General features: G+C 40.5%; 1 protein-coding gene and 1 long non-coding RNA gene across 2 annotated transcripts; both read right to left on the reverse strand.

Annotated features, from left to right (window-relative positions):
- Positions 1-650: 650 nt before the first annotated feature.
- LOC122279056 lies at positions 651-7,612 on the reverse strand. Its single transcript, XR_006229437.1, has 3 exons — positions 6,179-7,612; positions 5,863-6,100; positions 651-5,784 (listed from the first exon to the last, which is right to left on the reverse strand). It is a non-coding gene; the product is annotated as an uncharacterized LOC122279056 (long non-coding RNA).
- Positions 7,613-10,549: 2,937 nt separating this feature from the next.
- Positions 10,550-12,677, reverse strand: LOC122278348. Its single transcript, XM_043088545.1, has 4 exons — positions 12,646-12,677; positions 12,495-12,550; positions 11,582-12,048; positions 10,550-11,494 (listed from the first exon to the last, which is right to left on the reverse strand). The coding sequence occupies exons 1-4, from the start codon at positions 12,675-12,677 to the stop codon at positions 10,550-10,552; spliced, it is 1,500 nt and encodes a 499-aa protein (XP_042944479.1).
- Between the last annotated feature and the right edge of the window lie 8,114 nt (positions 12,678-20,791).

Consider the following 20,791-nt stretch of genomic DNA (forward strand, 5'->3'; position numbering starts at 1 on the left):
AAAACATACTAAACTCAGTTTTTTAGAATAATTTTTTTTTTTTAAGAAGATGATGGTATCTTAATTTTATTAATAGCCCTCACTTATGATGAAAAAATATCATGATTACAACCAAACACCTGTGGGTTATATATAATCATAAAATCTAAACTCAGACATCAAAATAAAATATAGAATAACTCAAACACTATACAATATACTAAAATAAGTATATAAATCAAAAGCATAACAGAATACATACCTGAAAAATTCAACTAAATCTAAATAACCTGCATAAAACATTTTATCCATGTCGAATTATGTGTAAACTAGCTTGATCCGGTCGAATAACTCCCAGAATATCTTTCGGAAGGCTATTATTATTCTCAAAAATCGCCACTTGACCACTAGAGTCCAGCTTGGTTAATCTGCGAAGCGATACGCTTTCCTAAAAGAATAATAGATCCTTACCACTTTCGAGCCTGCATTTTTGCCCCATTCCAATGCATCTAACTCCTCCAGGGGACAACATAAAACTACGATTGGATCAATAACAGGCTCAACATAAAACTACGCCACCATTTTTTGGTATGTCTGCCAAAAAGACGAACGAAATTCAAGATGCTTGTAATGACTAGGAAAAGGCAATTTGAATGTGTTTACTTTTTACCTTCCAAATTTCCCATCATCCAGGATAGAATAAATTGCACTTATCATAAACTTCAATAAACTCACATCTCCTGCGTTCCCAGCGAGTGGCGGCAACAAAGAGATTAGGAAAACAAATAAGTAAATCCAAACAGACCAGATCCAATGCTATATATATGCGCTGACTCTAGCAAACCAAGTGTGTTGCAGAATCAATGGCAACTCACCTGCAAAACAAAATTTATGTGGATGTCGCAACAGACAAAAATTCGGATGACTCACTCGCCTTTGCTGGCCTCGTATGTGTTCAAGATTAGCAATCTAAATCACATTATACCATCAGTGCCAACCAAATAAAATAGACCCAGAAATTTGAATTTTGGTGCACTAGACAAGACTTGGCTGTTACTGATTCAATCAAATATTTCCCAGCTGATCGGTTGCTTTTCAATGCTCACGATGAATCTGATGTGAATCACGTGACAGCTCAGTTGGCCCAAGGCTTGTTCCCATCATTCAACTCTCTTCACTATCCCCTCTTATCCTAATAACTTATTTTGGAATTTCTCCTTCAAGAGCTATTAAGAGAGTCGAGACCTCTAATTTTCCGATGAAAAATATCTGATTTCATTAAATGAAATTGAATGATAAAGTTACTTTATATTCAAGACCCGTACTTAACTCTAACTGGACAAATACATTAAAGAGAAATGCAACTAACTTTCTGTCACACGGCTGGGCAAGTTAAGAGCAGAAGGGAGGTCGGCGGCTTGAGGCATGGCACACGAGGAACAGACAGAACTTAGGGCACACGAAGAACTGAAGACTAGAGTTCAGCTTATGTCGTGGGCTGCTGGTGGAGAGGCCTGCTGGTGGGCCGAACCAAATAAGAAAGAAGCTGGGCCGTATGGGCCATGAGCTGCAGAAGAGTTGATCCTTTTAAGTAAACTGTAAGGGCCTTTAGCCCAGTTAGATTAAGGACTTTTTAGTAAAATGCATATTATAGTACATAAGGTCTCTGTAAGAGATTTAACCTATCATCTGGAATATTCTACTGTTCATCGCTACTGTGGAGGTCCTTTCCCTCGAAGAAAGTGTTGCTACTGCCGTGAGGCTTTTTTTATCAATATTACAGTCCCTTATACATTCCATTATATCCACTACTACTATTAGCCTATTACAAGTGGTATCCAAGAGCCCAGATCCTGCTATCCTGAAACTCCAATGGCTGAAGGCACTAGATTGAAGGACCTGCATGAAGGATTTTCATCATTCAAGAAATCAACTGAAGCCTACATAAAAAATTCTGAATCACAATTTACCAACATTAGTGTTGAGCTGCAAGCAGTCCGAATGCAAATGGAAACAATGATGCACCAGTTTCAAGCGTTCGCTTCTGAGATGCAAAAATCACATGCAAAAAGCAGCAACCATGGAGAAAACAGTGGACAACATATGTTGCCTCAAGCGGGTGACATACAGCCTCGATCCGTACGGATTGACTTTCCAACCTTTGATGGGGATGATCCACAAGGCTGGCTGTACAAGGTAAAACAGTTCTTTGCATTTCACAATACTTTACCTCACCACCGTTTACGTTTGGTATCATTTCACATGGTGGGAAAGGCTTTGGTTTGGTTTCAAGGCCTTGATGAGTCTGGGTTGTTAACTGAATGGGATGATTTTGTGAATGCTTTACTGATCCGTTTTGGCCCTAGTAGCTATGATGATCCGGTGGAACAAATTACTAGACTAAGGCAGATGGGTTCAGTTGAGGAGTATAAGACTGCCTTTGAGTTGATTGCCAATAGGCTAAGGCGTTTGGATGAAAGTGACAAACTAAGTTGCTTTATCAGTGGATTAAAAGACGATATCCGTTTGACGGTTAAAATGTTTAACCCTCACACCCTACTCACAGCTTATAGGCTGGCTAGAATTCAAGAAGAAAAACTATCCCTCCATAAAAAGCCAAACCCACGACCAAACCTGTCCCAAAATATTGAACCAGCCTCATTCAAATACCAACCACCACAGAACCCCAACCCTTCAGAAAATCACCAACCATATAACAAGGCAATAGTACCAGTGCAGAAAATCAGTCCAAATCAAATGAAAATAAGAAGAGAAAAAGGCTTGTGTTACCATTGCGACTCGAAATGGCACCCAGGACACCGATGCAATAGCCCAAAACTTTATTTAATTGAAGAAGTTGTAGAGGAGGAGGAGGAGACAGTGGAAGACACGGGTCAGTGTTCTGTCCAGATTGACAAAGAAGATGTGTGTGAGGTCGGACAGGACATGCAAAAGACTCCAGAGATTTCCTTACAGGCTATTATTGGCTCATTGGGCCCAAAGACTATGCGGGTGAAGGGGAAGATTGGCCCTAAGTGGGTCGTTATTCTCATTGATTCGGGAAGTACCCATAATTTCCTGGATCCAGGAGTGCTTACAAGGGTTTCCATACCCATAGTAGCAGAGGATAAGGTCAGGGTTAAGGTGGCTAATGGGGAGTTAGTAGACAGTGAAGGTAAGGTGAAGGGAGTACAAGTTGGGATTCAAGGAGTTGAGTTTTTACTTGATATGTATGTTTTAGTGTTGGCAGGTTGTGACATGGTTTTAGGTGTCCAATGGTTACAAGGACTGGGACCAATTCTTTGGAATTTCAAGGAGTTAACTATGCAGTTTACTTACCAACAGGCTGTTGTGATTCTTAAAGGGCTCACGGGGCACAAATGGATTGAAGAAGGCTCCATTCAAGACTGTAACAGCATGGAGAAAAAAGGGGTCATGTTACAGCTCATCGACGACTCCAACCGAGTCACACCAACTCAAATCCCAGGCAATATACAGAACCTACTCAACCTATACACTGACATTTTTGCTACCCCAAAAGGCCTACCCCCCAACCGTTCCCATGACCACTCCATAACTTTACAACCAGGTACAACACCCATTTCTGTCCGCCCATATCGCTACCCATATTTTCAGAAAGATGAGATTGAGAAGATTGTTAAGGAGTTGTTGAGCTCGGGGGTGATTCGTCCTAGCCAAAGTCCTTATTCATCTCCTGTTTTGTTGGTAAGGAAGGCTGATGGTACGTGGCGGCTGTGTGTGGATTACAGGGCGTTAAACAGTGCTACGGTTAAGGATAGATATCCGATTCCAGTGGTGGAGGAACTGTTGGATGAGTTACATGGAGCCAGAATTTTCTCTAAACTTGACTTAAGGTCAGGTTATCATCAAATCAGAGTTAAACCAGAAGATGTTCCGAAGACTGCCTTCCGCACTCATGAGGGTCACTACGAGTTCTTGGTTATGCCCTTCGGGTTAACTAATGCCCCCTCAACGTTTCAGAGTTTAATGAACCAGGTTTTTAAACCTTTCCTCAGAAAATTCATTTTAGTTTTTTTTGATGATATATTGGTTTACAGTCCAGATGCAGCAACCCACTTGGGCCATTTAAGGGTCACTTTTGACATGTTACGACAGCACCAGTTGTTTGCTAAACTCAGCAAGTGCAGTTTTGGGTGCGAAGAAGTTTCTTACTTGGGCCATTTAATTTCTGGTTATGGTGTAAGAGCTGATCCGGAAAAGATCAAGGCTATGCTAGAATGGCCTAATCCACGATCTGTTAAACAGCTAAGAGGATTTTTAGGCCTCACGGGATATTACCGAAGATTCATCAAAGGCTATGGAGCTATAGCGGCCAGATTGACTGACCTTTTAAAAAAGGAGAAATTCCATTGGAATGAAGGAGCCCAAGAGGCCTTTGAAAGGCTCAAAACAGCAGTAACCCAACCCCCTGTATTGGCCCTACCAGATTTTCAGTCTCCCTTTGTGATCGAGTGTGATGCCTCGGGTGAGGCGATTGGGGCTGTGTTAATGCAGAAGGGTAGACCCTTGGCTTATTTCAGCAAAGCCTTAAAGGGAAGAGCTATGGGAATGTCTACGTATGAGAAGGAGTTGTTAGCACTAGTTTCAGCAGTGCAGAGATGGAGGCCCTACTTATTGGGGCAGGCTTTTGTGATTAAGACTGACCATCAAAGTCTTAAATTCCTACTCGATCAACGAATAGGAACCCCCATGCAGCAAAAATGGATATCTAAGCTATTGGGCTATGACTTTGTCGTGGAGTTCAAAAAAGGAAAGGAGAATGTAGTAGCCGATGCCTTGTCTAGGCAAGGAGAGGAAGCTGAGATCACCTTGTCACTCATTTCATTACCAACTTGGGACTGGATAGAGGATATCAAGGGGCATTATGGAGAAGACTCAAAAGTGCAAGAATTATGGCAAAGGCACCAAAAAGGGGAACTCACTAGTCCCTATACTGTCAAGAATGGTATGATGCTGTACAAAAACAGGTTGTACATTCCAGCTAATCAAGGGTTAATTCAGAAACTACTAGAGTTAATTCATAGCAGCCCTATGGGTGGTCACATGGGATTTGATAAAACCTTACACCGGCTAAAAAGAGATTTTTATTGGCCTGGACAGAAAGCGGATGTGAAGACTTTCTTAAAGAATTGCGACACATGTCAAGTGGTGAAGGTAGATAATACTCTACCTAGTGGACTTTTACAGCCCCTACCCATTCCCTCAAAACCATGGACCGATATCACAATGGATTTTGTCGATGGGTTGCCTAGGTCTGAGAGATTCAACTCCTTATGGGTTATTGTGGATAGATTTACAAAATATGCTCACTTTGTACCACTCTGTCACCCCTACACAGCTAAGGATGTAGCGAAACTGTTTATGAAACATGTATTCAAGCTACATGGTATGCCAAGCTCAATTGTTTCCGACCGAGACTCCACTTTCACAAGTAGATTTTGGAAGGAATTATTTTCTTTGCAGGGAGTGCAGCTGGCTTTTAGCACAGCTTACCACCCTCAAACAGACGGGCAAACAGAGGCTGTTAACAAGTGGGTTGAGAACTACCTAAGGTCTTATGTTGGGGATAAACCTAAGAATTGGTCTCACTGGATTGAATTAGCCGAGTGGTGTTACAACTCAAGCATGCATGCATCTATCAAACTTACGCCATTTGAAGCATTGTATGGCTACAAACCTCCAAAACTAACAAGCTATGTACCAGGAACCTCAAGGTTAGAAGAAGTAGAGGTTACCTTGCGTGACCGTGAGCAGCTGTGGGTCCTGTTAAAGCAAAATCTCATTAAGGCACAAGATAGAATGAGTAAATATGCTAATCTGAAAAGGAAGGAACAAACGTACCAAGTGGGGGATTGGGTATTTTTGAAGCTCCAACCGTATCGGCAATCATCCCTCACTACTCGGCAGAACCTCAAACTCAGTCCAAGGTTTTATGGACCGTTCGAGGTAGAGCAGCGAATCGGAGAGGTGGCATACCGTTTGAAGCTTCCAACCACTGCACAGATCCATAACGTGTTTCACGTTTCACAGCTGAAACCGAGACTCAATCAAGGGGCTTTACCCATAGCAACCCTTCCTCCTGTAGACAAACAAGGGGCCATTAAAGTGGAACCGGCTGAAGCATTAAACCGGAGGTTGAAGAAGGTGAAAAACAAACCGGTAGTGGAGGTTTTGGTCCGTTGGCATGGGCAATCTGCAGAGGAAGCTTCCTGGGAGATGTACCATCAGCTTTGTGAAGATTTTCCCCACCTTGTGGGCAAGGTTTTCTGAAGGAAAGGGGAGTTGTCACACGGCTGGGCAAGTTAAGAGCAGAAGGGAGGTCGGCGGCTTGAGGCATGGCACACGAGGAACAGACAGAACTTAGGGCACACGAAGAACTGAAGACTAGAGTTCAGCTTATGTCGTGGGCTGCTGGTGGAGAGGCCTGCTGGTGGGCCGAACCAAATAAGAAAGAAGCTGGGCCGTATGGGCCATGAGCTGCAGAAGAGTTGATCCTTTTAAGTAAACTGTAAGGGCCTTTAGCCCAGTTAGATTAAGGACTTTTTAGTAAAATGCATATTATAGTACATAAGGTCTCTGTAAGAGATTTAACCTATCATCTGGAATATTCTACTGTTCATCGCTACTGTGGAGGTCCTTTCCCTCGAAGAAAGTGTTGCTACTGCCGTGAGGCTTTTTTTATCAATATTACAGTCCCTTATACATTCCATTATATCCACTACTACTATTAGCCTATTACACTTTCTATACACGTGTAAAAGATATAAAGCATATGTACTCAAGTCTTAATACTCCCCTTCAAGATGGACTATATATATTTACTAGTCTCATCTTGCCAATTAGGTGATTAAACTGATACAAACCAAGTGCCTTGGTCAAAATATCTGCTATTTGATTGTTGGATGGCACATGAAAGAGTTTGATAATTCCAGCTTGTAACTTTTCTCGTACAATATGACAATCTAATTCAATATATTTTGTTTTTTCATGATATGCTGGGTTTGAAGAGATGTGAATCGCAGCTTGACTATCACAGTACATCAAAATAGGTTGAGAATGCACAATATTAAAATCTGCCAACAAATTTTCAACCAAGCTATTTCACAAACAGCTGTTGTCATTGCTCTATACTCTGCTTCAGCAGAGGATCTGGAAATAGTATGTAGCTTTTTTTATTTCCAGCTGATCAAATTATCCCCCAAGAAGATAGTGTAACCAATCACAGATCTCTTCGTGTCAGGGCATGCTGCCCAGTCTGAATCTGTGTAAACTTTCAGCTGCAGATCAGTTGAAGAGGAATAGAAAAATAAGCCTAAACCAATAGTGTTTAATGTATTGAACCACTCTATGAGTTACTGCCATATGTGGTTTTCTAGGCTTGTGCATGAATTGACTTAATCTCTTAACTAAAAAGGCAATGTCATGCTTTGTAATAGTCAAATATATCAACCTTCCAATCAATCTTCTATATTGAGAAGGATTTTATAATGAGAATACCTTAGAGCCGGTCGGGCTTATAAGAGCTTAAAAACAGCCCACCAACCCTGTGATGCCACGTATGAGGCAAACCCATTTAACTGTGACCGAGATGCATACAATGAAAAAGTGAAAAATGCCTTTTCAATTTCCTGATACCCTCTCCGCCCCCCCCCCCCTCTCTCTCTCTCTCTCTCTCTCCTTCTCTCTTCTGTGTGACCTAACCCACCAAAACAAAAGAAATCGAAGCCCCTCGCAGCACACCCCCTTCTGTGACGGCCGCCCCATTACGCAACGGTGGTGGTGAAACGACTGCCACTCTCGGCCTCGGGAGCTCTCATCTTATTTCGCGACGGAATAGTAAGTAAAAAAAATTATTTCTTCTCATCTTCTTCTTCCATTTTCGTTGAGTTGAGCAGTTTTGAGCATAATTTTGTTGAAAAAGAGAGGCTAACCAATCTGTTAATGTCTTCTGCTGAGCTTTTGGTTGAAGAAACTACAAAATCTAGAAATACGGTGCGGAATGCCTAGATAATTCATTTTTACTTAAAAGTAATTTTTTTTTTATCAGTAAGGATGTTAATGATTGCTACTTTTTTATGAAGTTATTGCTACCCCAATAAATTGATATGTTGGAGAGAGTAAATTGATCTCTTAGGCTATCATGGGCTCTATTGCAGAGAGTTTTCAGGAACTGTCGGCATCGGAATGAGACGTGTGGGTGTCGGCAAGAGATGGTCTGAGGTGGGCGTCGGCAGGAAACGGACTGAGAGTATCTTCGAAGAGGGAGAAACAATTTTGAAAAGGGGCTGTGTGAGCTTATGATTGTCTGTGGGTGTATCTTGTATTTGTTACGTGTAATGTCTGATGTGGCATATAGTTAGTGAAGGGTTGTTTCTATACTAAAAGCAGCCGGACCGGCTAGAAGCGTCTCTGTTTTCTAATTCATCACCAATGTCTGCACTCAAAGTTAAATTCTATTCCATTGGATAACAAACTGGTTTACATCCAAGTAATCCACAATCTTCAATTATCTCTAGAGAATATTTTCTCTGACACAAATATATTCCCTTGGAGGACCTGGCTGCTTCTAGACCCAAAAAATACTTCAAAGGGCCTAAGTCCTTCAATTTAAAATGAGTATTAAGAGATGTTTTCAAAGAATCCATAGCTGAAACACTAACAATCAAAATATCATCAACATAGGCTAGCAACATGCTGATGGAAGAATCCTCGGTTTTACTAAAGAGAGGGTAGTCTGACTTGGATTGAGTGAAACCAGTAACTAATAGAGTGGAAGAAAATTTAGCAAACCATTGTCTTGAGGCTTGTTTTAAGCCATACAAAGATTTTTTGAGTTTGCAAACCAAATTCAGCTCCCCCTTGCTATCAAATCCAGGTGGCAAAGACATATAAACTTTTTCATGCAAATCACCATTCAAGAAGGCATTATTTATATCCATTTGAATAATATGCCAGTTTTTTAAAGCAACTATAGACAAAAATATTCGAACTGTGGCAAGCTTAGCTACTAGACTGAATGTGTCATAATAATCAAAACCTTCAACCTGAGTGTAGCCTTTAGCAACCAGCCTAGCTTTGCACCTTTCCACACTACCATCAGATCTAAGCTTCAACTTATAAACCCACTTACAACCAACTGGATGTTGACCAGCATGTAGAGAAACCAAGTCCCATGTAGCATTTTCTTCCAAAACTAAAATTTCTGATTTCATGGTAGCCCTCCACTCAGGATATAAAAATGACTTGAGAATATGTCTTAGGTTTAAACAAGGTTAAGGTAGCAAGAACAAAAATTTTGTGAGAATGAGATAATCTGTCATAGGTCAGAAAATTACTGAGGGTATAGGGAATGCTCAATGTAGAACCAACAACTTGTTGACCATTGGAATAAGATGAGTGCAAGCTAGCTTGTTGACAGTGATAAGATCTGAGATAGGCAGGAGGATTTGTGGATTTAGTTGATCTTCTAGGGAGAACAACTTGAGGAATGGTATTTTCTAAAACTGAAATGGGTGATGCAAGAGAAGTATTTTCTAAAACTGAAAGAGAGGAGGAAGGAAGTAAATCAGAATTTGGTGCAGGAGATGGAATGGAACAATTAGGAGAACTGTTCTCAGATTGTAAGAAAGAAGATGAAGGATCTGAAGGTGTTGAGGAAGAAGTATCAAAAGGAGAAACTTCTCCATGGAATACTTCATCTCTAGAGATGTAGCAAGTCTGATTTTCTAGGTTCAAAAGTTTATAACCCTTAACACCAAACAGAAATCCTAGAAAAACATACTTTATGGCTCTTGGTGCAAACTTGGATCGATTATGAGAGAGTATCATAATCGATCCAAAGCATAGACAGCCAAACACTCTCAGATAGGAAAAAGAGGGTGTTTTATGGTATAATAGTTCAAAAGGACTCTTATTCAAGGGAAGAGGGGTTGAGGTTCGATTGATAAGATAGACAGCTGTAAGAATATTGTCTCCCCAATAAGAAATAGGTAGTTTAGCATGAAATAAAATAGACCTTGCCACATTGAGAATGTGTTGATGTTTGCGCTCCACGACATAATTTTGTTGTGGAGTAGCAACACAACTCAACTGATGGAGGACTCCTTTATTTACAAAAAGTATTTTAAAGCAAACTCAGGTCCATTTTCTGATCTTATTGCTTTAATTTTGACTGAAAATTGTGTTTCAATGTGAATGAAGTAAGACTGCAAAAGATGAATAGCCTCAGACTTTGATTTCATGAGATAGACCCAAGTGGCCCTAGAGTAATCATCAACAATGGAAAGAAAATACTTAAAGCCATCATGAGTAGGAGTAGCCATGGGACCCCAGATATCACAATGCACAAGATCAAAAAAGCAGCACATTTATTATTGCCAACAGGAAAGGGCAAACGTCTCTATTTAGCAAGAAGACAAGTAGTACATGAATCCAATTTGAAAGGCAAACAAGGAATGTGCTAATGCAAAAGTTGCATTCTAGAAAATGAAGGATGTCCTAATCTAAAGTGCCACAAGGCTACATTAGATTAAACAGACAAACAGTTAAAGGAATGTGAAACAATAGGAAAGACAGAACTAGAAGTAACCAGCTTGTACAGACCATCTTGCAGTTCACCCATCCCAATCATCTTCCAAGTTACTAGGTCTTGCAGAAAACATTTGTTAGCTTTAACAATCAAACAACAGTTGAGAATACTAGTTAATTTGCTGACTGAGATAAGGTTGAAAGAGAAGGTAGAGACACACAAGACATTGGTCAAGGTCAAGGTAAGACTTAAAACTATGTCACCAACATGTGTAACCTCGGCATACGAACCATTAGGCAATTTGACAGAACTAGAAATAAGATGAGGAGGGCTAGTATAAAAAATGGAAGAGCAAACCATGTAATCAGAGGCACCACTATCGATTATCCGTGAACATATAGGGACTAAAGTATTAGCAGCACAAAAGCTTGTAGAGTTACCTGAAAAATTAGGAACTAAAGCCATGTTAACAGAAGGTTTAGTAGCAGCGGATGAAATTGATTTCAGCAGAGCCAACAACTGTCGGTATTGATCCATAGTCAAAGACATGTTGGATGAAGGATCAGGAAGCATAGCAGAGTGTTGATTAGCATTAGCAGAGGCTGGAACCTTTGATTTATCTCTAAACTTGTAATTGGGAGGATAGCCGTGAAGCTTATAACATTTATCCACTGTGTGACCAATAAGACTACAATGACTACATAGGAGTTTATTACGTGGATTACCCTTAAAAGTCTTAAAAGAAGTATCTCCTTTAGTAGCTAGGGCTACTGATTCAACAAAGGCAGAAGAGGTGCATCGAGAACTAATAAGCTTTTGTCTCTCTTCTTGAATAACAAGAGAAAATACTTTGTTAATAGAGGGTAAAGGATCCATCATCAGAATCTGGCCCCTCACATTATCAAAATTATCAGTAAGTCCCATAAGGAACTTCATGACATAGCTCTAGTGATGGTAAGCAGCAAAAGTCTTAGTAGAATTACACTTGCAACCTTTACAATAACAGACAAGTAAAGGTTGGTAATTCAATACTTCATCCCATAGAACTTTTAATTCTATAAAGTATGTACTAATGTCATGTTGTTCTTGACATAGGGTAGAAATAGCATTTTGTAATTCGAAGATGCGAAGGCCATTACCTTGTGAAAATCTCTCTTCCAACTCAAGCCACATTGCGTAAGAAGAATCAACATAGATCACACTTTGAGCAATTTTTGGAGAAAGAGAATTAAGCAGCCATGAAAGTACAATAATATCACACTTACTCCATGGCGCAAACAGAGAATCAGTTTCTGCTGGAATAGGAAAGGAGCCATCAATAAATCCAAGTTTGTTGCACGCTTTCGACGAGAGGAACATTGATTGTGACCAAGAATGATAATTGTTGTTGCTCAATTTCTCACTGACGAGAAGAACACCAGGATGATCAGCATTGGATAGAAAATAGAGACTACGACGATCAGATTCAACAGCAGAATGAGAAATTTTCTCAGAATTAGCTATGAGGAGAAAGAAGGAAGACGAAATCAAAGGAGTGACCTAATTTTCTTCTGATACCATATTAAGAAAGTCGAGATCTCTAATTTTCATATGAAAAATATCTGATTTCATTAAATGAAATTGAATGATAAAGTTGCTTTATATACAAAACCCGTACTTAACTCTAAATGGACAAATACATTAAAGAGAAATGCAACTTTCTATACACGTGTAAAAGATATAAAGCATATGTACTCAAGTCTTAATAAGAGCTTCTTTTTATCACAATCTCACTTACTTTCTGCAATACCACCTATACAAAACTATCTCACTGTCATTTTATGAAATATATGGCATGGCAGTCCAAATTTAGGAGCAAAAAAGCTTGCAGGGCCTTATAATCATCATATGATATAATTTGATTAGTTCTTCGAGGGGCAATAGGTGGCACAACTCCTTAGAATACTCATCCTCCACGCCATCTCATTGTCAAGGCCGGTAACCCAATTCAATGGCTGGCCGCTACATAAGGTAAACCATGCACAAAAATTAGGGATCAAAGATGCAACCTTTGCTAAAGCAGAACTGTCAAATGGTAAGAACTAAAACCAACATACTATTTATCTCTTGATCTTAAATTAGCCGGCATCTTTAACAAGAAATTTTCCCTTATAGTGTCACAGAAAATATAAATGTAATCCACAAATAAATACCATGGAACCTCATCCCAAATATGCTCAATCAGCCCTAAAAACAAAATTTTTTTCTTTTTTAAAGGGGAACAAATGTTAACAAGTATAAGCCCCTAGACTAAGTGCTTGTTTGATTAAATTGATTTCTAGAGTGCAAACGGAAGACATAATTCTTGGAAATTTTTCTTCGTTAAACTAATATCTAAATGTGAAGTGGTGTTTGGAGTTATGCTAAATAAGGTAGGTAGAGGAGAGACAAATTTAAGGATCTAAATCTAGGGATGAGGAAAAAAAAAAAAAAGAAATGAATAATGAGAAGGAAATGAATAACATAAAAATACAAAAATATAAATAATAAGAATAACAAGGAAATGAATGAGATTGCACTTAAGTGAAATACAACATGCAATAGAGGAAGCACCACTGGTAAGGGTGGCATGAAGTCCCAGCAATAACATCAATGGAGGGAGCACATCATGAGAGTATTTTGGAAGACTCCAATGGGGTCCAAAACGCGCTAGAAGACTCCAGAATAACCTGGAGGGTGAAGGATCTAGGTAATCCTAGAAGACTCTAGAGAAATCTAGAGTATGGAAGAATGATCTAGAGAGTGAAGGTTCTAGGTGATCCTAGAAGGCTCTAGAGAAGTCTAGAGTGTGGCGAAAGATTCCAAAAGGCTTTACAGTGTTCTGGTGATTTCAAAGAAAGTTCTAGAGAGTAGAGTCTCTAGAATGGTGAAGAGATGCTCTAGAATATTATAAAGTTGATGGACTTCTCTCAAAGGGTCTAGAAAATCCATGAGAGCCATTGGGTCAAATTGATCTCCACGGTCCATTGAGGAGGTGTTTGGCTATAAAAGGGGAAGAGGTCTCATTTGTGAAGCATCTCATATCTCATATCTCATCTTGTGTAAGAGGGAAGAGAGTGAGAGGACTTTCAAGAGTCTTGAAAGGGTGAGCAAGCTTGGGTGTGCTTGGAAGAACGGAACTAGGATTTGGGGTTTGGGGGGCCGATTGACAAAGTGTTTTTTGCACATGACTATATAAAAAACAATATTCATACGTCATAAAATTGTATGCAAAAAATACATATCTATAAATCATCTTGTAAGATAATTTTCTTTAGGATTTCCGTAATTTGCTAGAGACCATTACAAAAAGAAAAGAAAATGAAATATCAACTTAGGATTTCTCCTTCAAATTAAGCTCGACGACGATCTTTTATATAATAAAATTCATCTATTATCATCTTTGAAGTGAAATTCCTGATAACTTCTTTTTCAATATAAACTAGTAAATGATTTGTAAGAAACTCATCTTTCATTCGAGTACGTAATCTAGATTTTATAAGTTTTATGGTAGAAAATATGAATAAAATTTTTCAAACTCATTTTCGAGGTTTATTGATAAATTGAAGATTTGGGTGTTAGTTAAGTGAAAAATTAGATTGAAACTAGGTAAATATTGTGATTTGGGAGGATAATTTCAATAAAAGTTTTAGAAGCCTAAATATTGGGGGGCAATTTTTTTATTTTTGATAATCTGGGGGGCAATTTTAATTATATATAAAAAAATTATATATATTTATATTACATGAATTTTTTGGAAAAATTTAGAACTTGGTACAAATACCATGTATATAATTCTTGTATAGTGAAATTCCTTCCGATATTCTCTTGTGTGCCTTTGTATATGTGTATGTGACTTTCCTCTAAGAGTGAGCAAGAGGGGTTGGAAGTTTCGGGAGTAAGTTGACTTGGGCATTTTCGGGGAGGAAATTGCCGAAGTGCCGCACATTCGCGAGTAAGCAAATTCATACGAGTCTCAATCCGTGACAATGGGGAGTGGTTTCGCGAGAGAGAGAGAGAGAGAGAGAGAGAGAGAGAGAGAGAGAGAGAACCTTTCTATAAAAAAAGTCAGAATTTTATTTTATTTTATTTTTTTACGTGTCAACTAATTAGAAGTCATTCATGATGCCGTTTTTTTTTTCTTTGTAGAGTTTAAGAAACCTACGGAGAAAATAAAACACACTTTTTTGCAGTAAAAATCGATATCTGTTGACTTAGATTATTCTAAGGGCACCAACTTCCCAACTAAAAGACCGGTTTAACAGAACCTATGACGTCAGACTACTACAGAGTTTAATAATCAACAATAAAGTAAATGCATACCGTGGCAACATGCATTGGGTCAATCTTAATAAACCAAAGGGGTTGGAACTGAGAAAACTAAGCGGCGGCCAAGGGGTCCTCTCCTCTGATAGAGGGTGAGGTGTTAGTCTTTGCGAAAGCAAAGGTGGTCTCTCCAGACAAGTTGTAGGTGGCAGAGAGTGTGGAGAGGAATGAAGTCTGAACTAGAGAGGTTGTGGAAAAGTTTTTCACTATCGGACCAAGAGAAAGATGGGGTAAAGGTTCCACAAACTGAAGTAGACAAAGGGGTAGGCAAAGGGAAGTTGTGCCTCATGGTGTTGGCGGTCTCAGAGAGAATGATCAACAAGGAAGCCTTCCACATGACAATGTCAAAGGTTTGGAACAAGGTGGGATGGATACAGTTCAAAGATATGGGTCCAAACAAGTTCCTGGTTGAGTTCCAACATCAGTAGGACAAGCTGAAGGTTCTTCTTGGTAAACCGTGGACGTTCGATAGGTTCTTGGTTTGCATGGAGGATTTCGATGGGACAAGAGCTCCAGGAGAAACATCCTTCTCTTCTGAGGTCTTCTGGATTCAAGTTCACAATATGCCATTCGTGAGCATGACTAACGAAATAGGAAGGCAAGTAGCCTCTGGAGCAGGGAAGGTGATGGAGGTGGATACTGATGGTTCTGGCAATGCATGGGGCCCTTTAATGCGTATTAAGGTAAGAATATATATCACGAGGCCTCTGATCAGAGGGAGGTTTCTCAAGGTAGGGGACAACCAGGTTTGGTTGCCTATAAAGTATGAAAGGCTCCCGTCCTTCTGCTTCCAGTGTGGAGTGATCAAGCACCAAGTTGGAGGCTGCTCGAAGGGGAAGCAATGGTCGAAACACCAATGAATTTGGCCCCTGGCTTCGAGCAAACCAACCAAAGGCTGGCAGTTCCACCACCACAAGATATGAGGAAGATGGTCGGAGTTCTGAGCCTCAGGTCCAGCAGGGTAGCTAGGGAGAAAAAGAGGGTGGTCCAACCAAACCACACCTGCAACCAGACAACCAGGGCCCTACTGCAGGTAACCTTTCCAATATAGAACCTAGATACGCATGGGAAACCTATCCCAAAAAGGAGCCTCAACAGGAAGACAAAGTTGACTTACCAAAAATGGAAGGACAGCAGAGGAACCCACAAAAGCAACCTTTTCTGTGGAAGACCAAAAAGGTAACTCTTTCAGAAAAATGGAATCTGACAAAAAAGATATCGATGAGGGCCTCTGTGGAGGTCCAAATCCTAGTATGAATCAGGTAGAGGAGGCCAGTGGGACCCTAGGGACCATTGTTGGGTCTGTCGTGGCTAATGTGCTGTCCCACCCAGAGCATGAAGCAGTGTTTAATAAAGATACTCAGGGATCCTCATTAGCGAACCAGGCAAACTCCATAAATCAATACTTTTCTATGAAGATACAACAATTATCTAGTGTTAAGAAGAATTATCAATGGAAAAAAAGAGCACGGGCACAGGTCTTGGCCCCAAAATAAAATGAGCAGGAAATAATGGAGGAAAGCCTAACCCACAATCCCTTAAAAAGGGACAAGGCCTCGAGTCTAGATGAAGTTGTTTATTCTGACCCACTAAAAAGACAGAAACATATTCTGCCTCAAATTGAGGCAATGAAGAAAGAAAAGTTGTTGGTGGCACCAACAGCCATGAATTGTATTAGTTGGAACTGCCGAGGGTTTGGGAACCCACAGACAGTTCAAGAACTTCACCTTTTGGTGAAAACTAAGTTCCCTAGTCTCATTTTCTTACTTGAGACCAAGTGCACCAGGACTAAAATGGAGAGAGTGAAATTGAAACTAGGAATGCAGAATTGTTTTGCAGTGGTCAGCAAAGGGGCTAGTGGTGGTTTGGCATTCCTATGGACAAATGATCTTAATGTGGCCTTAAGTTCCTTTTCTTCTTACCACATTTCCCTAAAGATCAAACAAGGGAGAGGGGAAAGGGGGGGGGGGGGGATATGGTGGAGTGGCTGCTAACAGGATTCTATGGCCACCCAGTGACCTCTCATAGGAAAGATAGTTGGAAATTATTACAAGCCATTAAACCTGAGGCCGATGTTCCTTGGTCATGTATTGGCGACTATAATGAGATTCTTCATAGTGGTGAGAAGTTTGGAGGGGGGGATCAAACCATACTCTCAGATGGATGCTTTCAGACAAGCCTTAATGACCAATGGGTTGAGTGACTTGGGATACATAGGAGATAAGTATACGTGGTGCAATAACAGACCTGGGCAATACTTCACTAAGGAGAAACTAGATAGGGCCTATGCAAACTCCAAGTGGATTGAGCAATTCCCAGGGACTATAGTGAAACCAGAAGCTGCTCATCAATCAGACCACAGACCTTTAACTATTTCCATTTCAGTACGAGGTCAATTCTACACTAAAGGGGAAAAACCATTTCGATATGAAGCATGCTGGGTTATCAGAGAGGATTGCCATAAGGTTGTGGAGGAGGCTTGGAAGAGGCCAGGCTTGGCAGGAAACATGATTGAATGGACTATGGCAGGAATACACAGATGCCAAGCTAAGCTTGTTGCTTGGGATAAATCAGTTGCTAAAGACTCCAAAAAAGAAATCCAATCTAAGAGGCAACAACTGTCCAATCTACAGAAGGCCAACATTGGGAACCTAGCTGATATCATAAATAACAAACAACAAGAACTAAACAAATTGTTAGATGAGGATGATACAAAGTGGAGACAAAGGGCAAAACAGCAGTGGCTGAAAGAGGGTGACAGGAACACCAAGTATTTTCACCAGTGTGCCTCTCACAGAAGAAAAAGAAATTTCATAAGGCAGGTGGCAGATGAAGCAGGAAACGTGGCAGCAACAAAGGAGGAGATAGGAGCAACATTTCAAGCCTTCTACAAGAACCTGTTCTCTACCTCATGCCCTGAAAACATCCACACATGTCTTCAACACATATCCCCTCCAATCACGGATGATATGAATTCTAAGCTCCTTAGAAAGTTTACAAGGCAAAAGGTTGAAGATGCTATCTTTAGTATGAACCCTCTAAGCTCTCCAGGGCCTGATAGTTTCCCTTCGGCATTCTATCAACAACATTGGAGTATAGTAGGTCAAGAGGTCAATGAAGCTGCCCTAACCATCCTCAACTCAGAGGGTCAGCTTGGTGAGGTAAATGCTACTTACATTGCTATTATTCCTAAGATAAATAACCCCTCCAAAGTCTCGGATTTTCGACCCATTAGCCTCTGCGATGTATTGTATAAGATTGTTTCAAAAACTGTTGTTAATAGATTAAAACTGGTCCTGCAAGATATCATCTCCCTAACTCAATCTGCTTTTGTCCCTGGCAGACTTATATCTGACAATATCATAGTGGCTTTTGAGGCCCTTCACTCCATGAATTGCAGATTAAAAGGGAAAGAATGCTACATGGCTTTGAAGTTGGATATGAGCAAAGCTTATGACAAAATAGAATGGACTTTCCTAAGAGAGGTGATGAGGAAGATGGGGTTTGCTGAAAGCTGGATCAGACTAGTCATGAATTGTGTGGAGTCTGTCTCCTACTCTATTCTACTTAATGGCTCCCCCCAAGAACCATTTAAACCCACTAAAGGGATTAGGCAGGGAGACCCTTTGTCTCCTTACCTCTTCATCCTCTGTGCAGAAGCCCTAAGCTCATTGCTCAATCATGTAGTTTTGTCAAAGGCAATTTTGGGTGTTCCCATAGCTAGACGCAAAATCCACATCAACCATCTTCTGGTTGCAGATGATTGCCTCCTGTTTTGTAAGGCGTTACTCCTTAGAGTGGAGTAGATTGATCCATTTGTTGAACATCTATGAAAATGCTTCAAGTCCACTCTTGAACAAAGAGAAGACCTCAATACAATTCAGCAAAGGACAATCGGAACATCATTTTAAGTATTGCAGGGGTGAGATCCAGCCAGCCTTATGAGAAATACCAAGGACTTCCTGCCTTAATATGTAGATTAAGATACCAATCCTTCAAGTCCATCTTGGATAAAGTTAGACAAAGACTCTCTAGCCACCGAGTCAAGTTGCTATCACAGGCAAGAAAAGAGGTCTATCTGAAAGCAGTGGTACAGGCTCTACCTTCATACTATATGGTGGTTTTCAAACTCCCTTGGTCTCTGTTGAATAAGATAAACAAAGTGATGAGAGACCTCTGGTGGGGTCAGGCCGAGAATGAAAGAAAGGTACATTGAATCTCATGGCAAACAATGGGAAAGTCAAAAAATGCAAGTGGTTTGGACTTTAGGGAACTACATAGCTTCAATCTTGCAATGTTAGCCAAGCAAGGGTGGAAGCTAATGCACCAACCCCAAGCCCTTGCCTCTCAAGTGCTAAAAGCTAAATACTTTCCTCATACTAATTTCTTCTGAGCAAAGTTGGGCAACAAGCCATCTTTTATCTGGAGAAGTATCTTGGCTGCTAAGGAAATTTTGAAAAGGGGGACTAGTTGGAGAGTAGGGAATGGGTCCTCTATCAGAATCTAGAAGGATAGGTGGATTCCAAGGTTACCAACTACCTTGGTAAGGACCCCAGTTAATGGCCTCGACACAGATGCTTATTTGAGGAACTTAATTGACCCTCTCACTAAACAGTGAAAGACCAGCATGGTGGAAGGCATGTTATTGCCTAAGGAAGCATACTTTATCAAACAGATCCCTATAAGCTACAAGAACAGCCCTGACAAGCTTATATGGACTGATTCAGCTCAAGGGGCCTTCTCTGTGAGAAGTGCTTATCACCTGCACTTGAACCTAGTGGAAGCTGAGAAAGGCCAGGCTTCTTGCAGCACCAACCAGGGGACTTTCTGGTCCAGTTTGTGGAAGCTTCAGGTTCCCCCTGCAGATAGAATGTTTATCTGGAGAGCCTGTCATGAGGGACTGCCTACTAACAAGAACCTCTATATGAAGAAGATAATAGATAAACCCTGCTGCCCTATATGTCTAATGGTGGAAGAGAATGTGATACATGCCATCTGGAACTGCCCTGCATCCCAGGATGTATGGCACCAATGTTCAAGACCCCTACAGAAAAGCTCCTCTCCAAAAACCACCATTCCGGAGCTTATGCAAGAGCTGTAGGATACAGGAGGCAAAGAGCTAGTGGAGGAGTTTGTACTGGTTGCTAAAAGAGTGTGGATGAGGAGAAACCAGTTCATATTCAAACAAGAATTCAAGTGCCCCAACTCAGTTGCTTTGGCTGCAAAGGACACGCTCGATGAGCTCAGGCTTATATCAACAGCAGCTTCAAACCAAACTAGCCTGAACCAAGCTTTGACCACTACATGGAGTCCTCCCCCTACCAACTTCTATAAACTTAACTGGGACGCTGCAGTGGACAAGGCCCAGTGTAAGATTGGGATCGACTTAATTATCAGGGATTGGAATGGGAGAATTGTAGCTACTCTGAGGAGCCACAGACCACTATTCCCTGATCCCTTCTTGGCTGGGGCTTGTGGAGCTATGGAAGCAGCATGTTTTGGACAGCAGATGGGACTTAAGAAGATCGTCCTTGAAGGGGACTCAAAGGAAGTTATCTCAGCCATTAACAGTAGAAAAAACAACTAATCAGCAACCGGGATGATCATTGAAGATGTTAAAACTCAGTTAAGTCTCTATGAAGATTGGTCACTTAAGTATATTAGAAGAGAAGGAAACCAAGCTGCCCCTAGGCTTGCTAGGGATGCTCTTTTACATTCCATTTCATCTGTTGATGTGGGGAATTTCCCCCCAGTATTTTTTACTCGATTTGAGTTTTGGTAATGAAGGTTTTATCCCTTTCAAAAAAAAAAAAAATCTTAATAAACCAAAGGTATATCAAGTAAAAACGTGACAAGTACCTCAGTCCACAAAAATCTCCACATATGGGCGAAATAACC

The sequence above is a fragment of the Carya illinoinensis genome, chromosome 10 (assembly GCF_018687715.1).
Source record: "Carya illinoinensis cultivar Pawnee chromosome 10, C.illinoinensisPawnee_v1, whole genome shotgun sequence".
Lineage (NCBI taxonomy): Eukaryota > Viridiplantae > Streptophyta > Magnoliopsida > Fagales > Juglandaceae > Carya > Carya illinoinensis.

Bases quoted from the DNA above. Each gene is read 5' to 3' on its own strand.
- LOC122278348 (XM_043088545.1), bottom strand. From the start codon at position 12,677: ATGCCGGCTAATTTAAGATCAAGAGATAAATA. The intron at 12,551-12,645 runs GTATGTTGGTTT...TACCTTATGTAG, and splicing joins TTAAGATCAAGAGATAAATA to CGGCCAGCCATTGAATTGGG. The intron at 11,495-11,581 runs GTATTGAATTAC...TACCATCACTAG, and splicing joins TAAAAGTTCTATGGGATGAA to AGCTATGTCATGAAGTTCCT.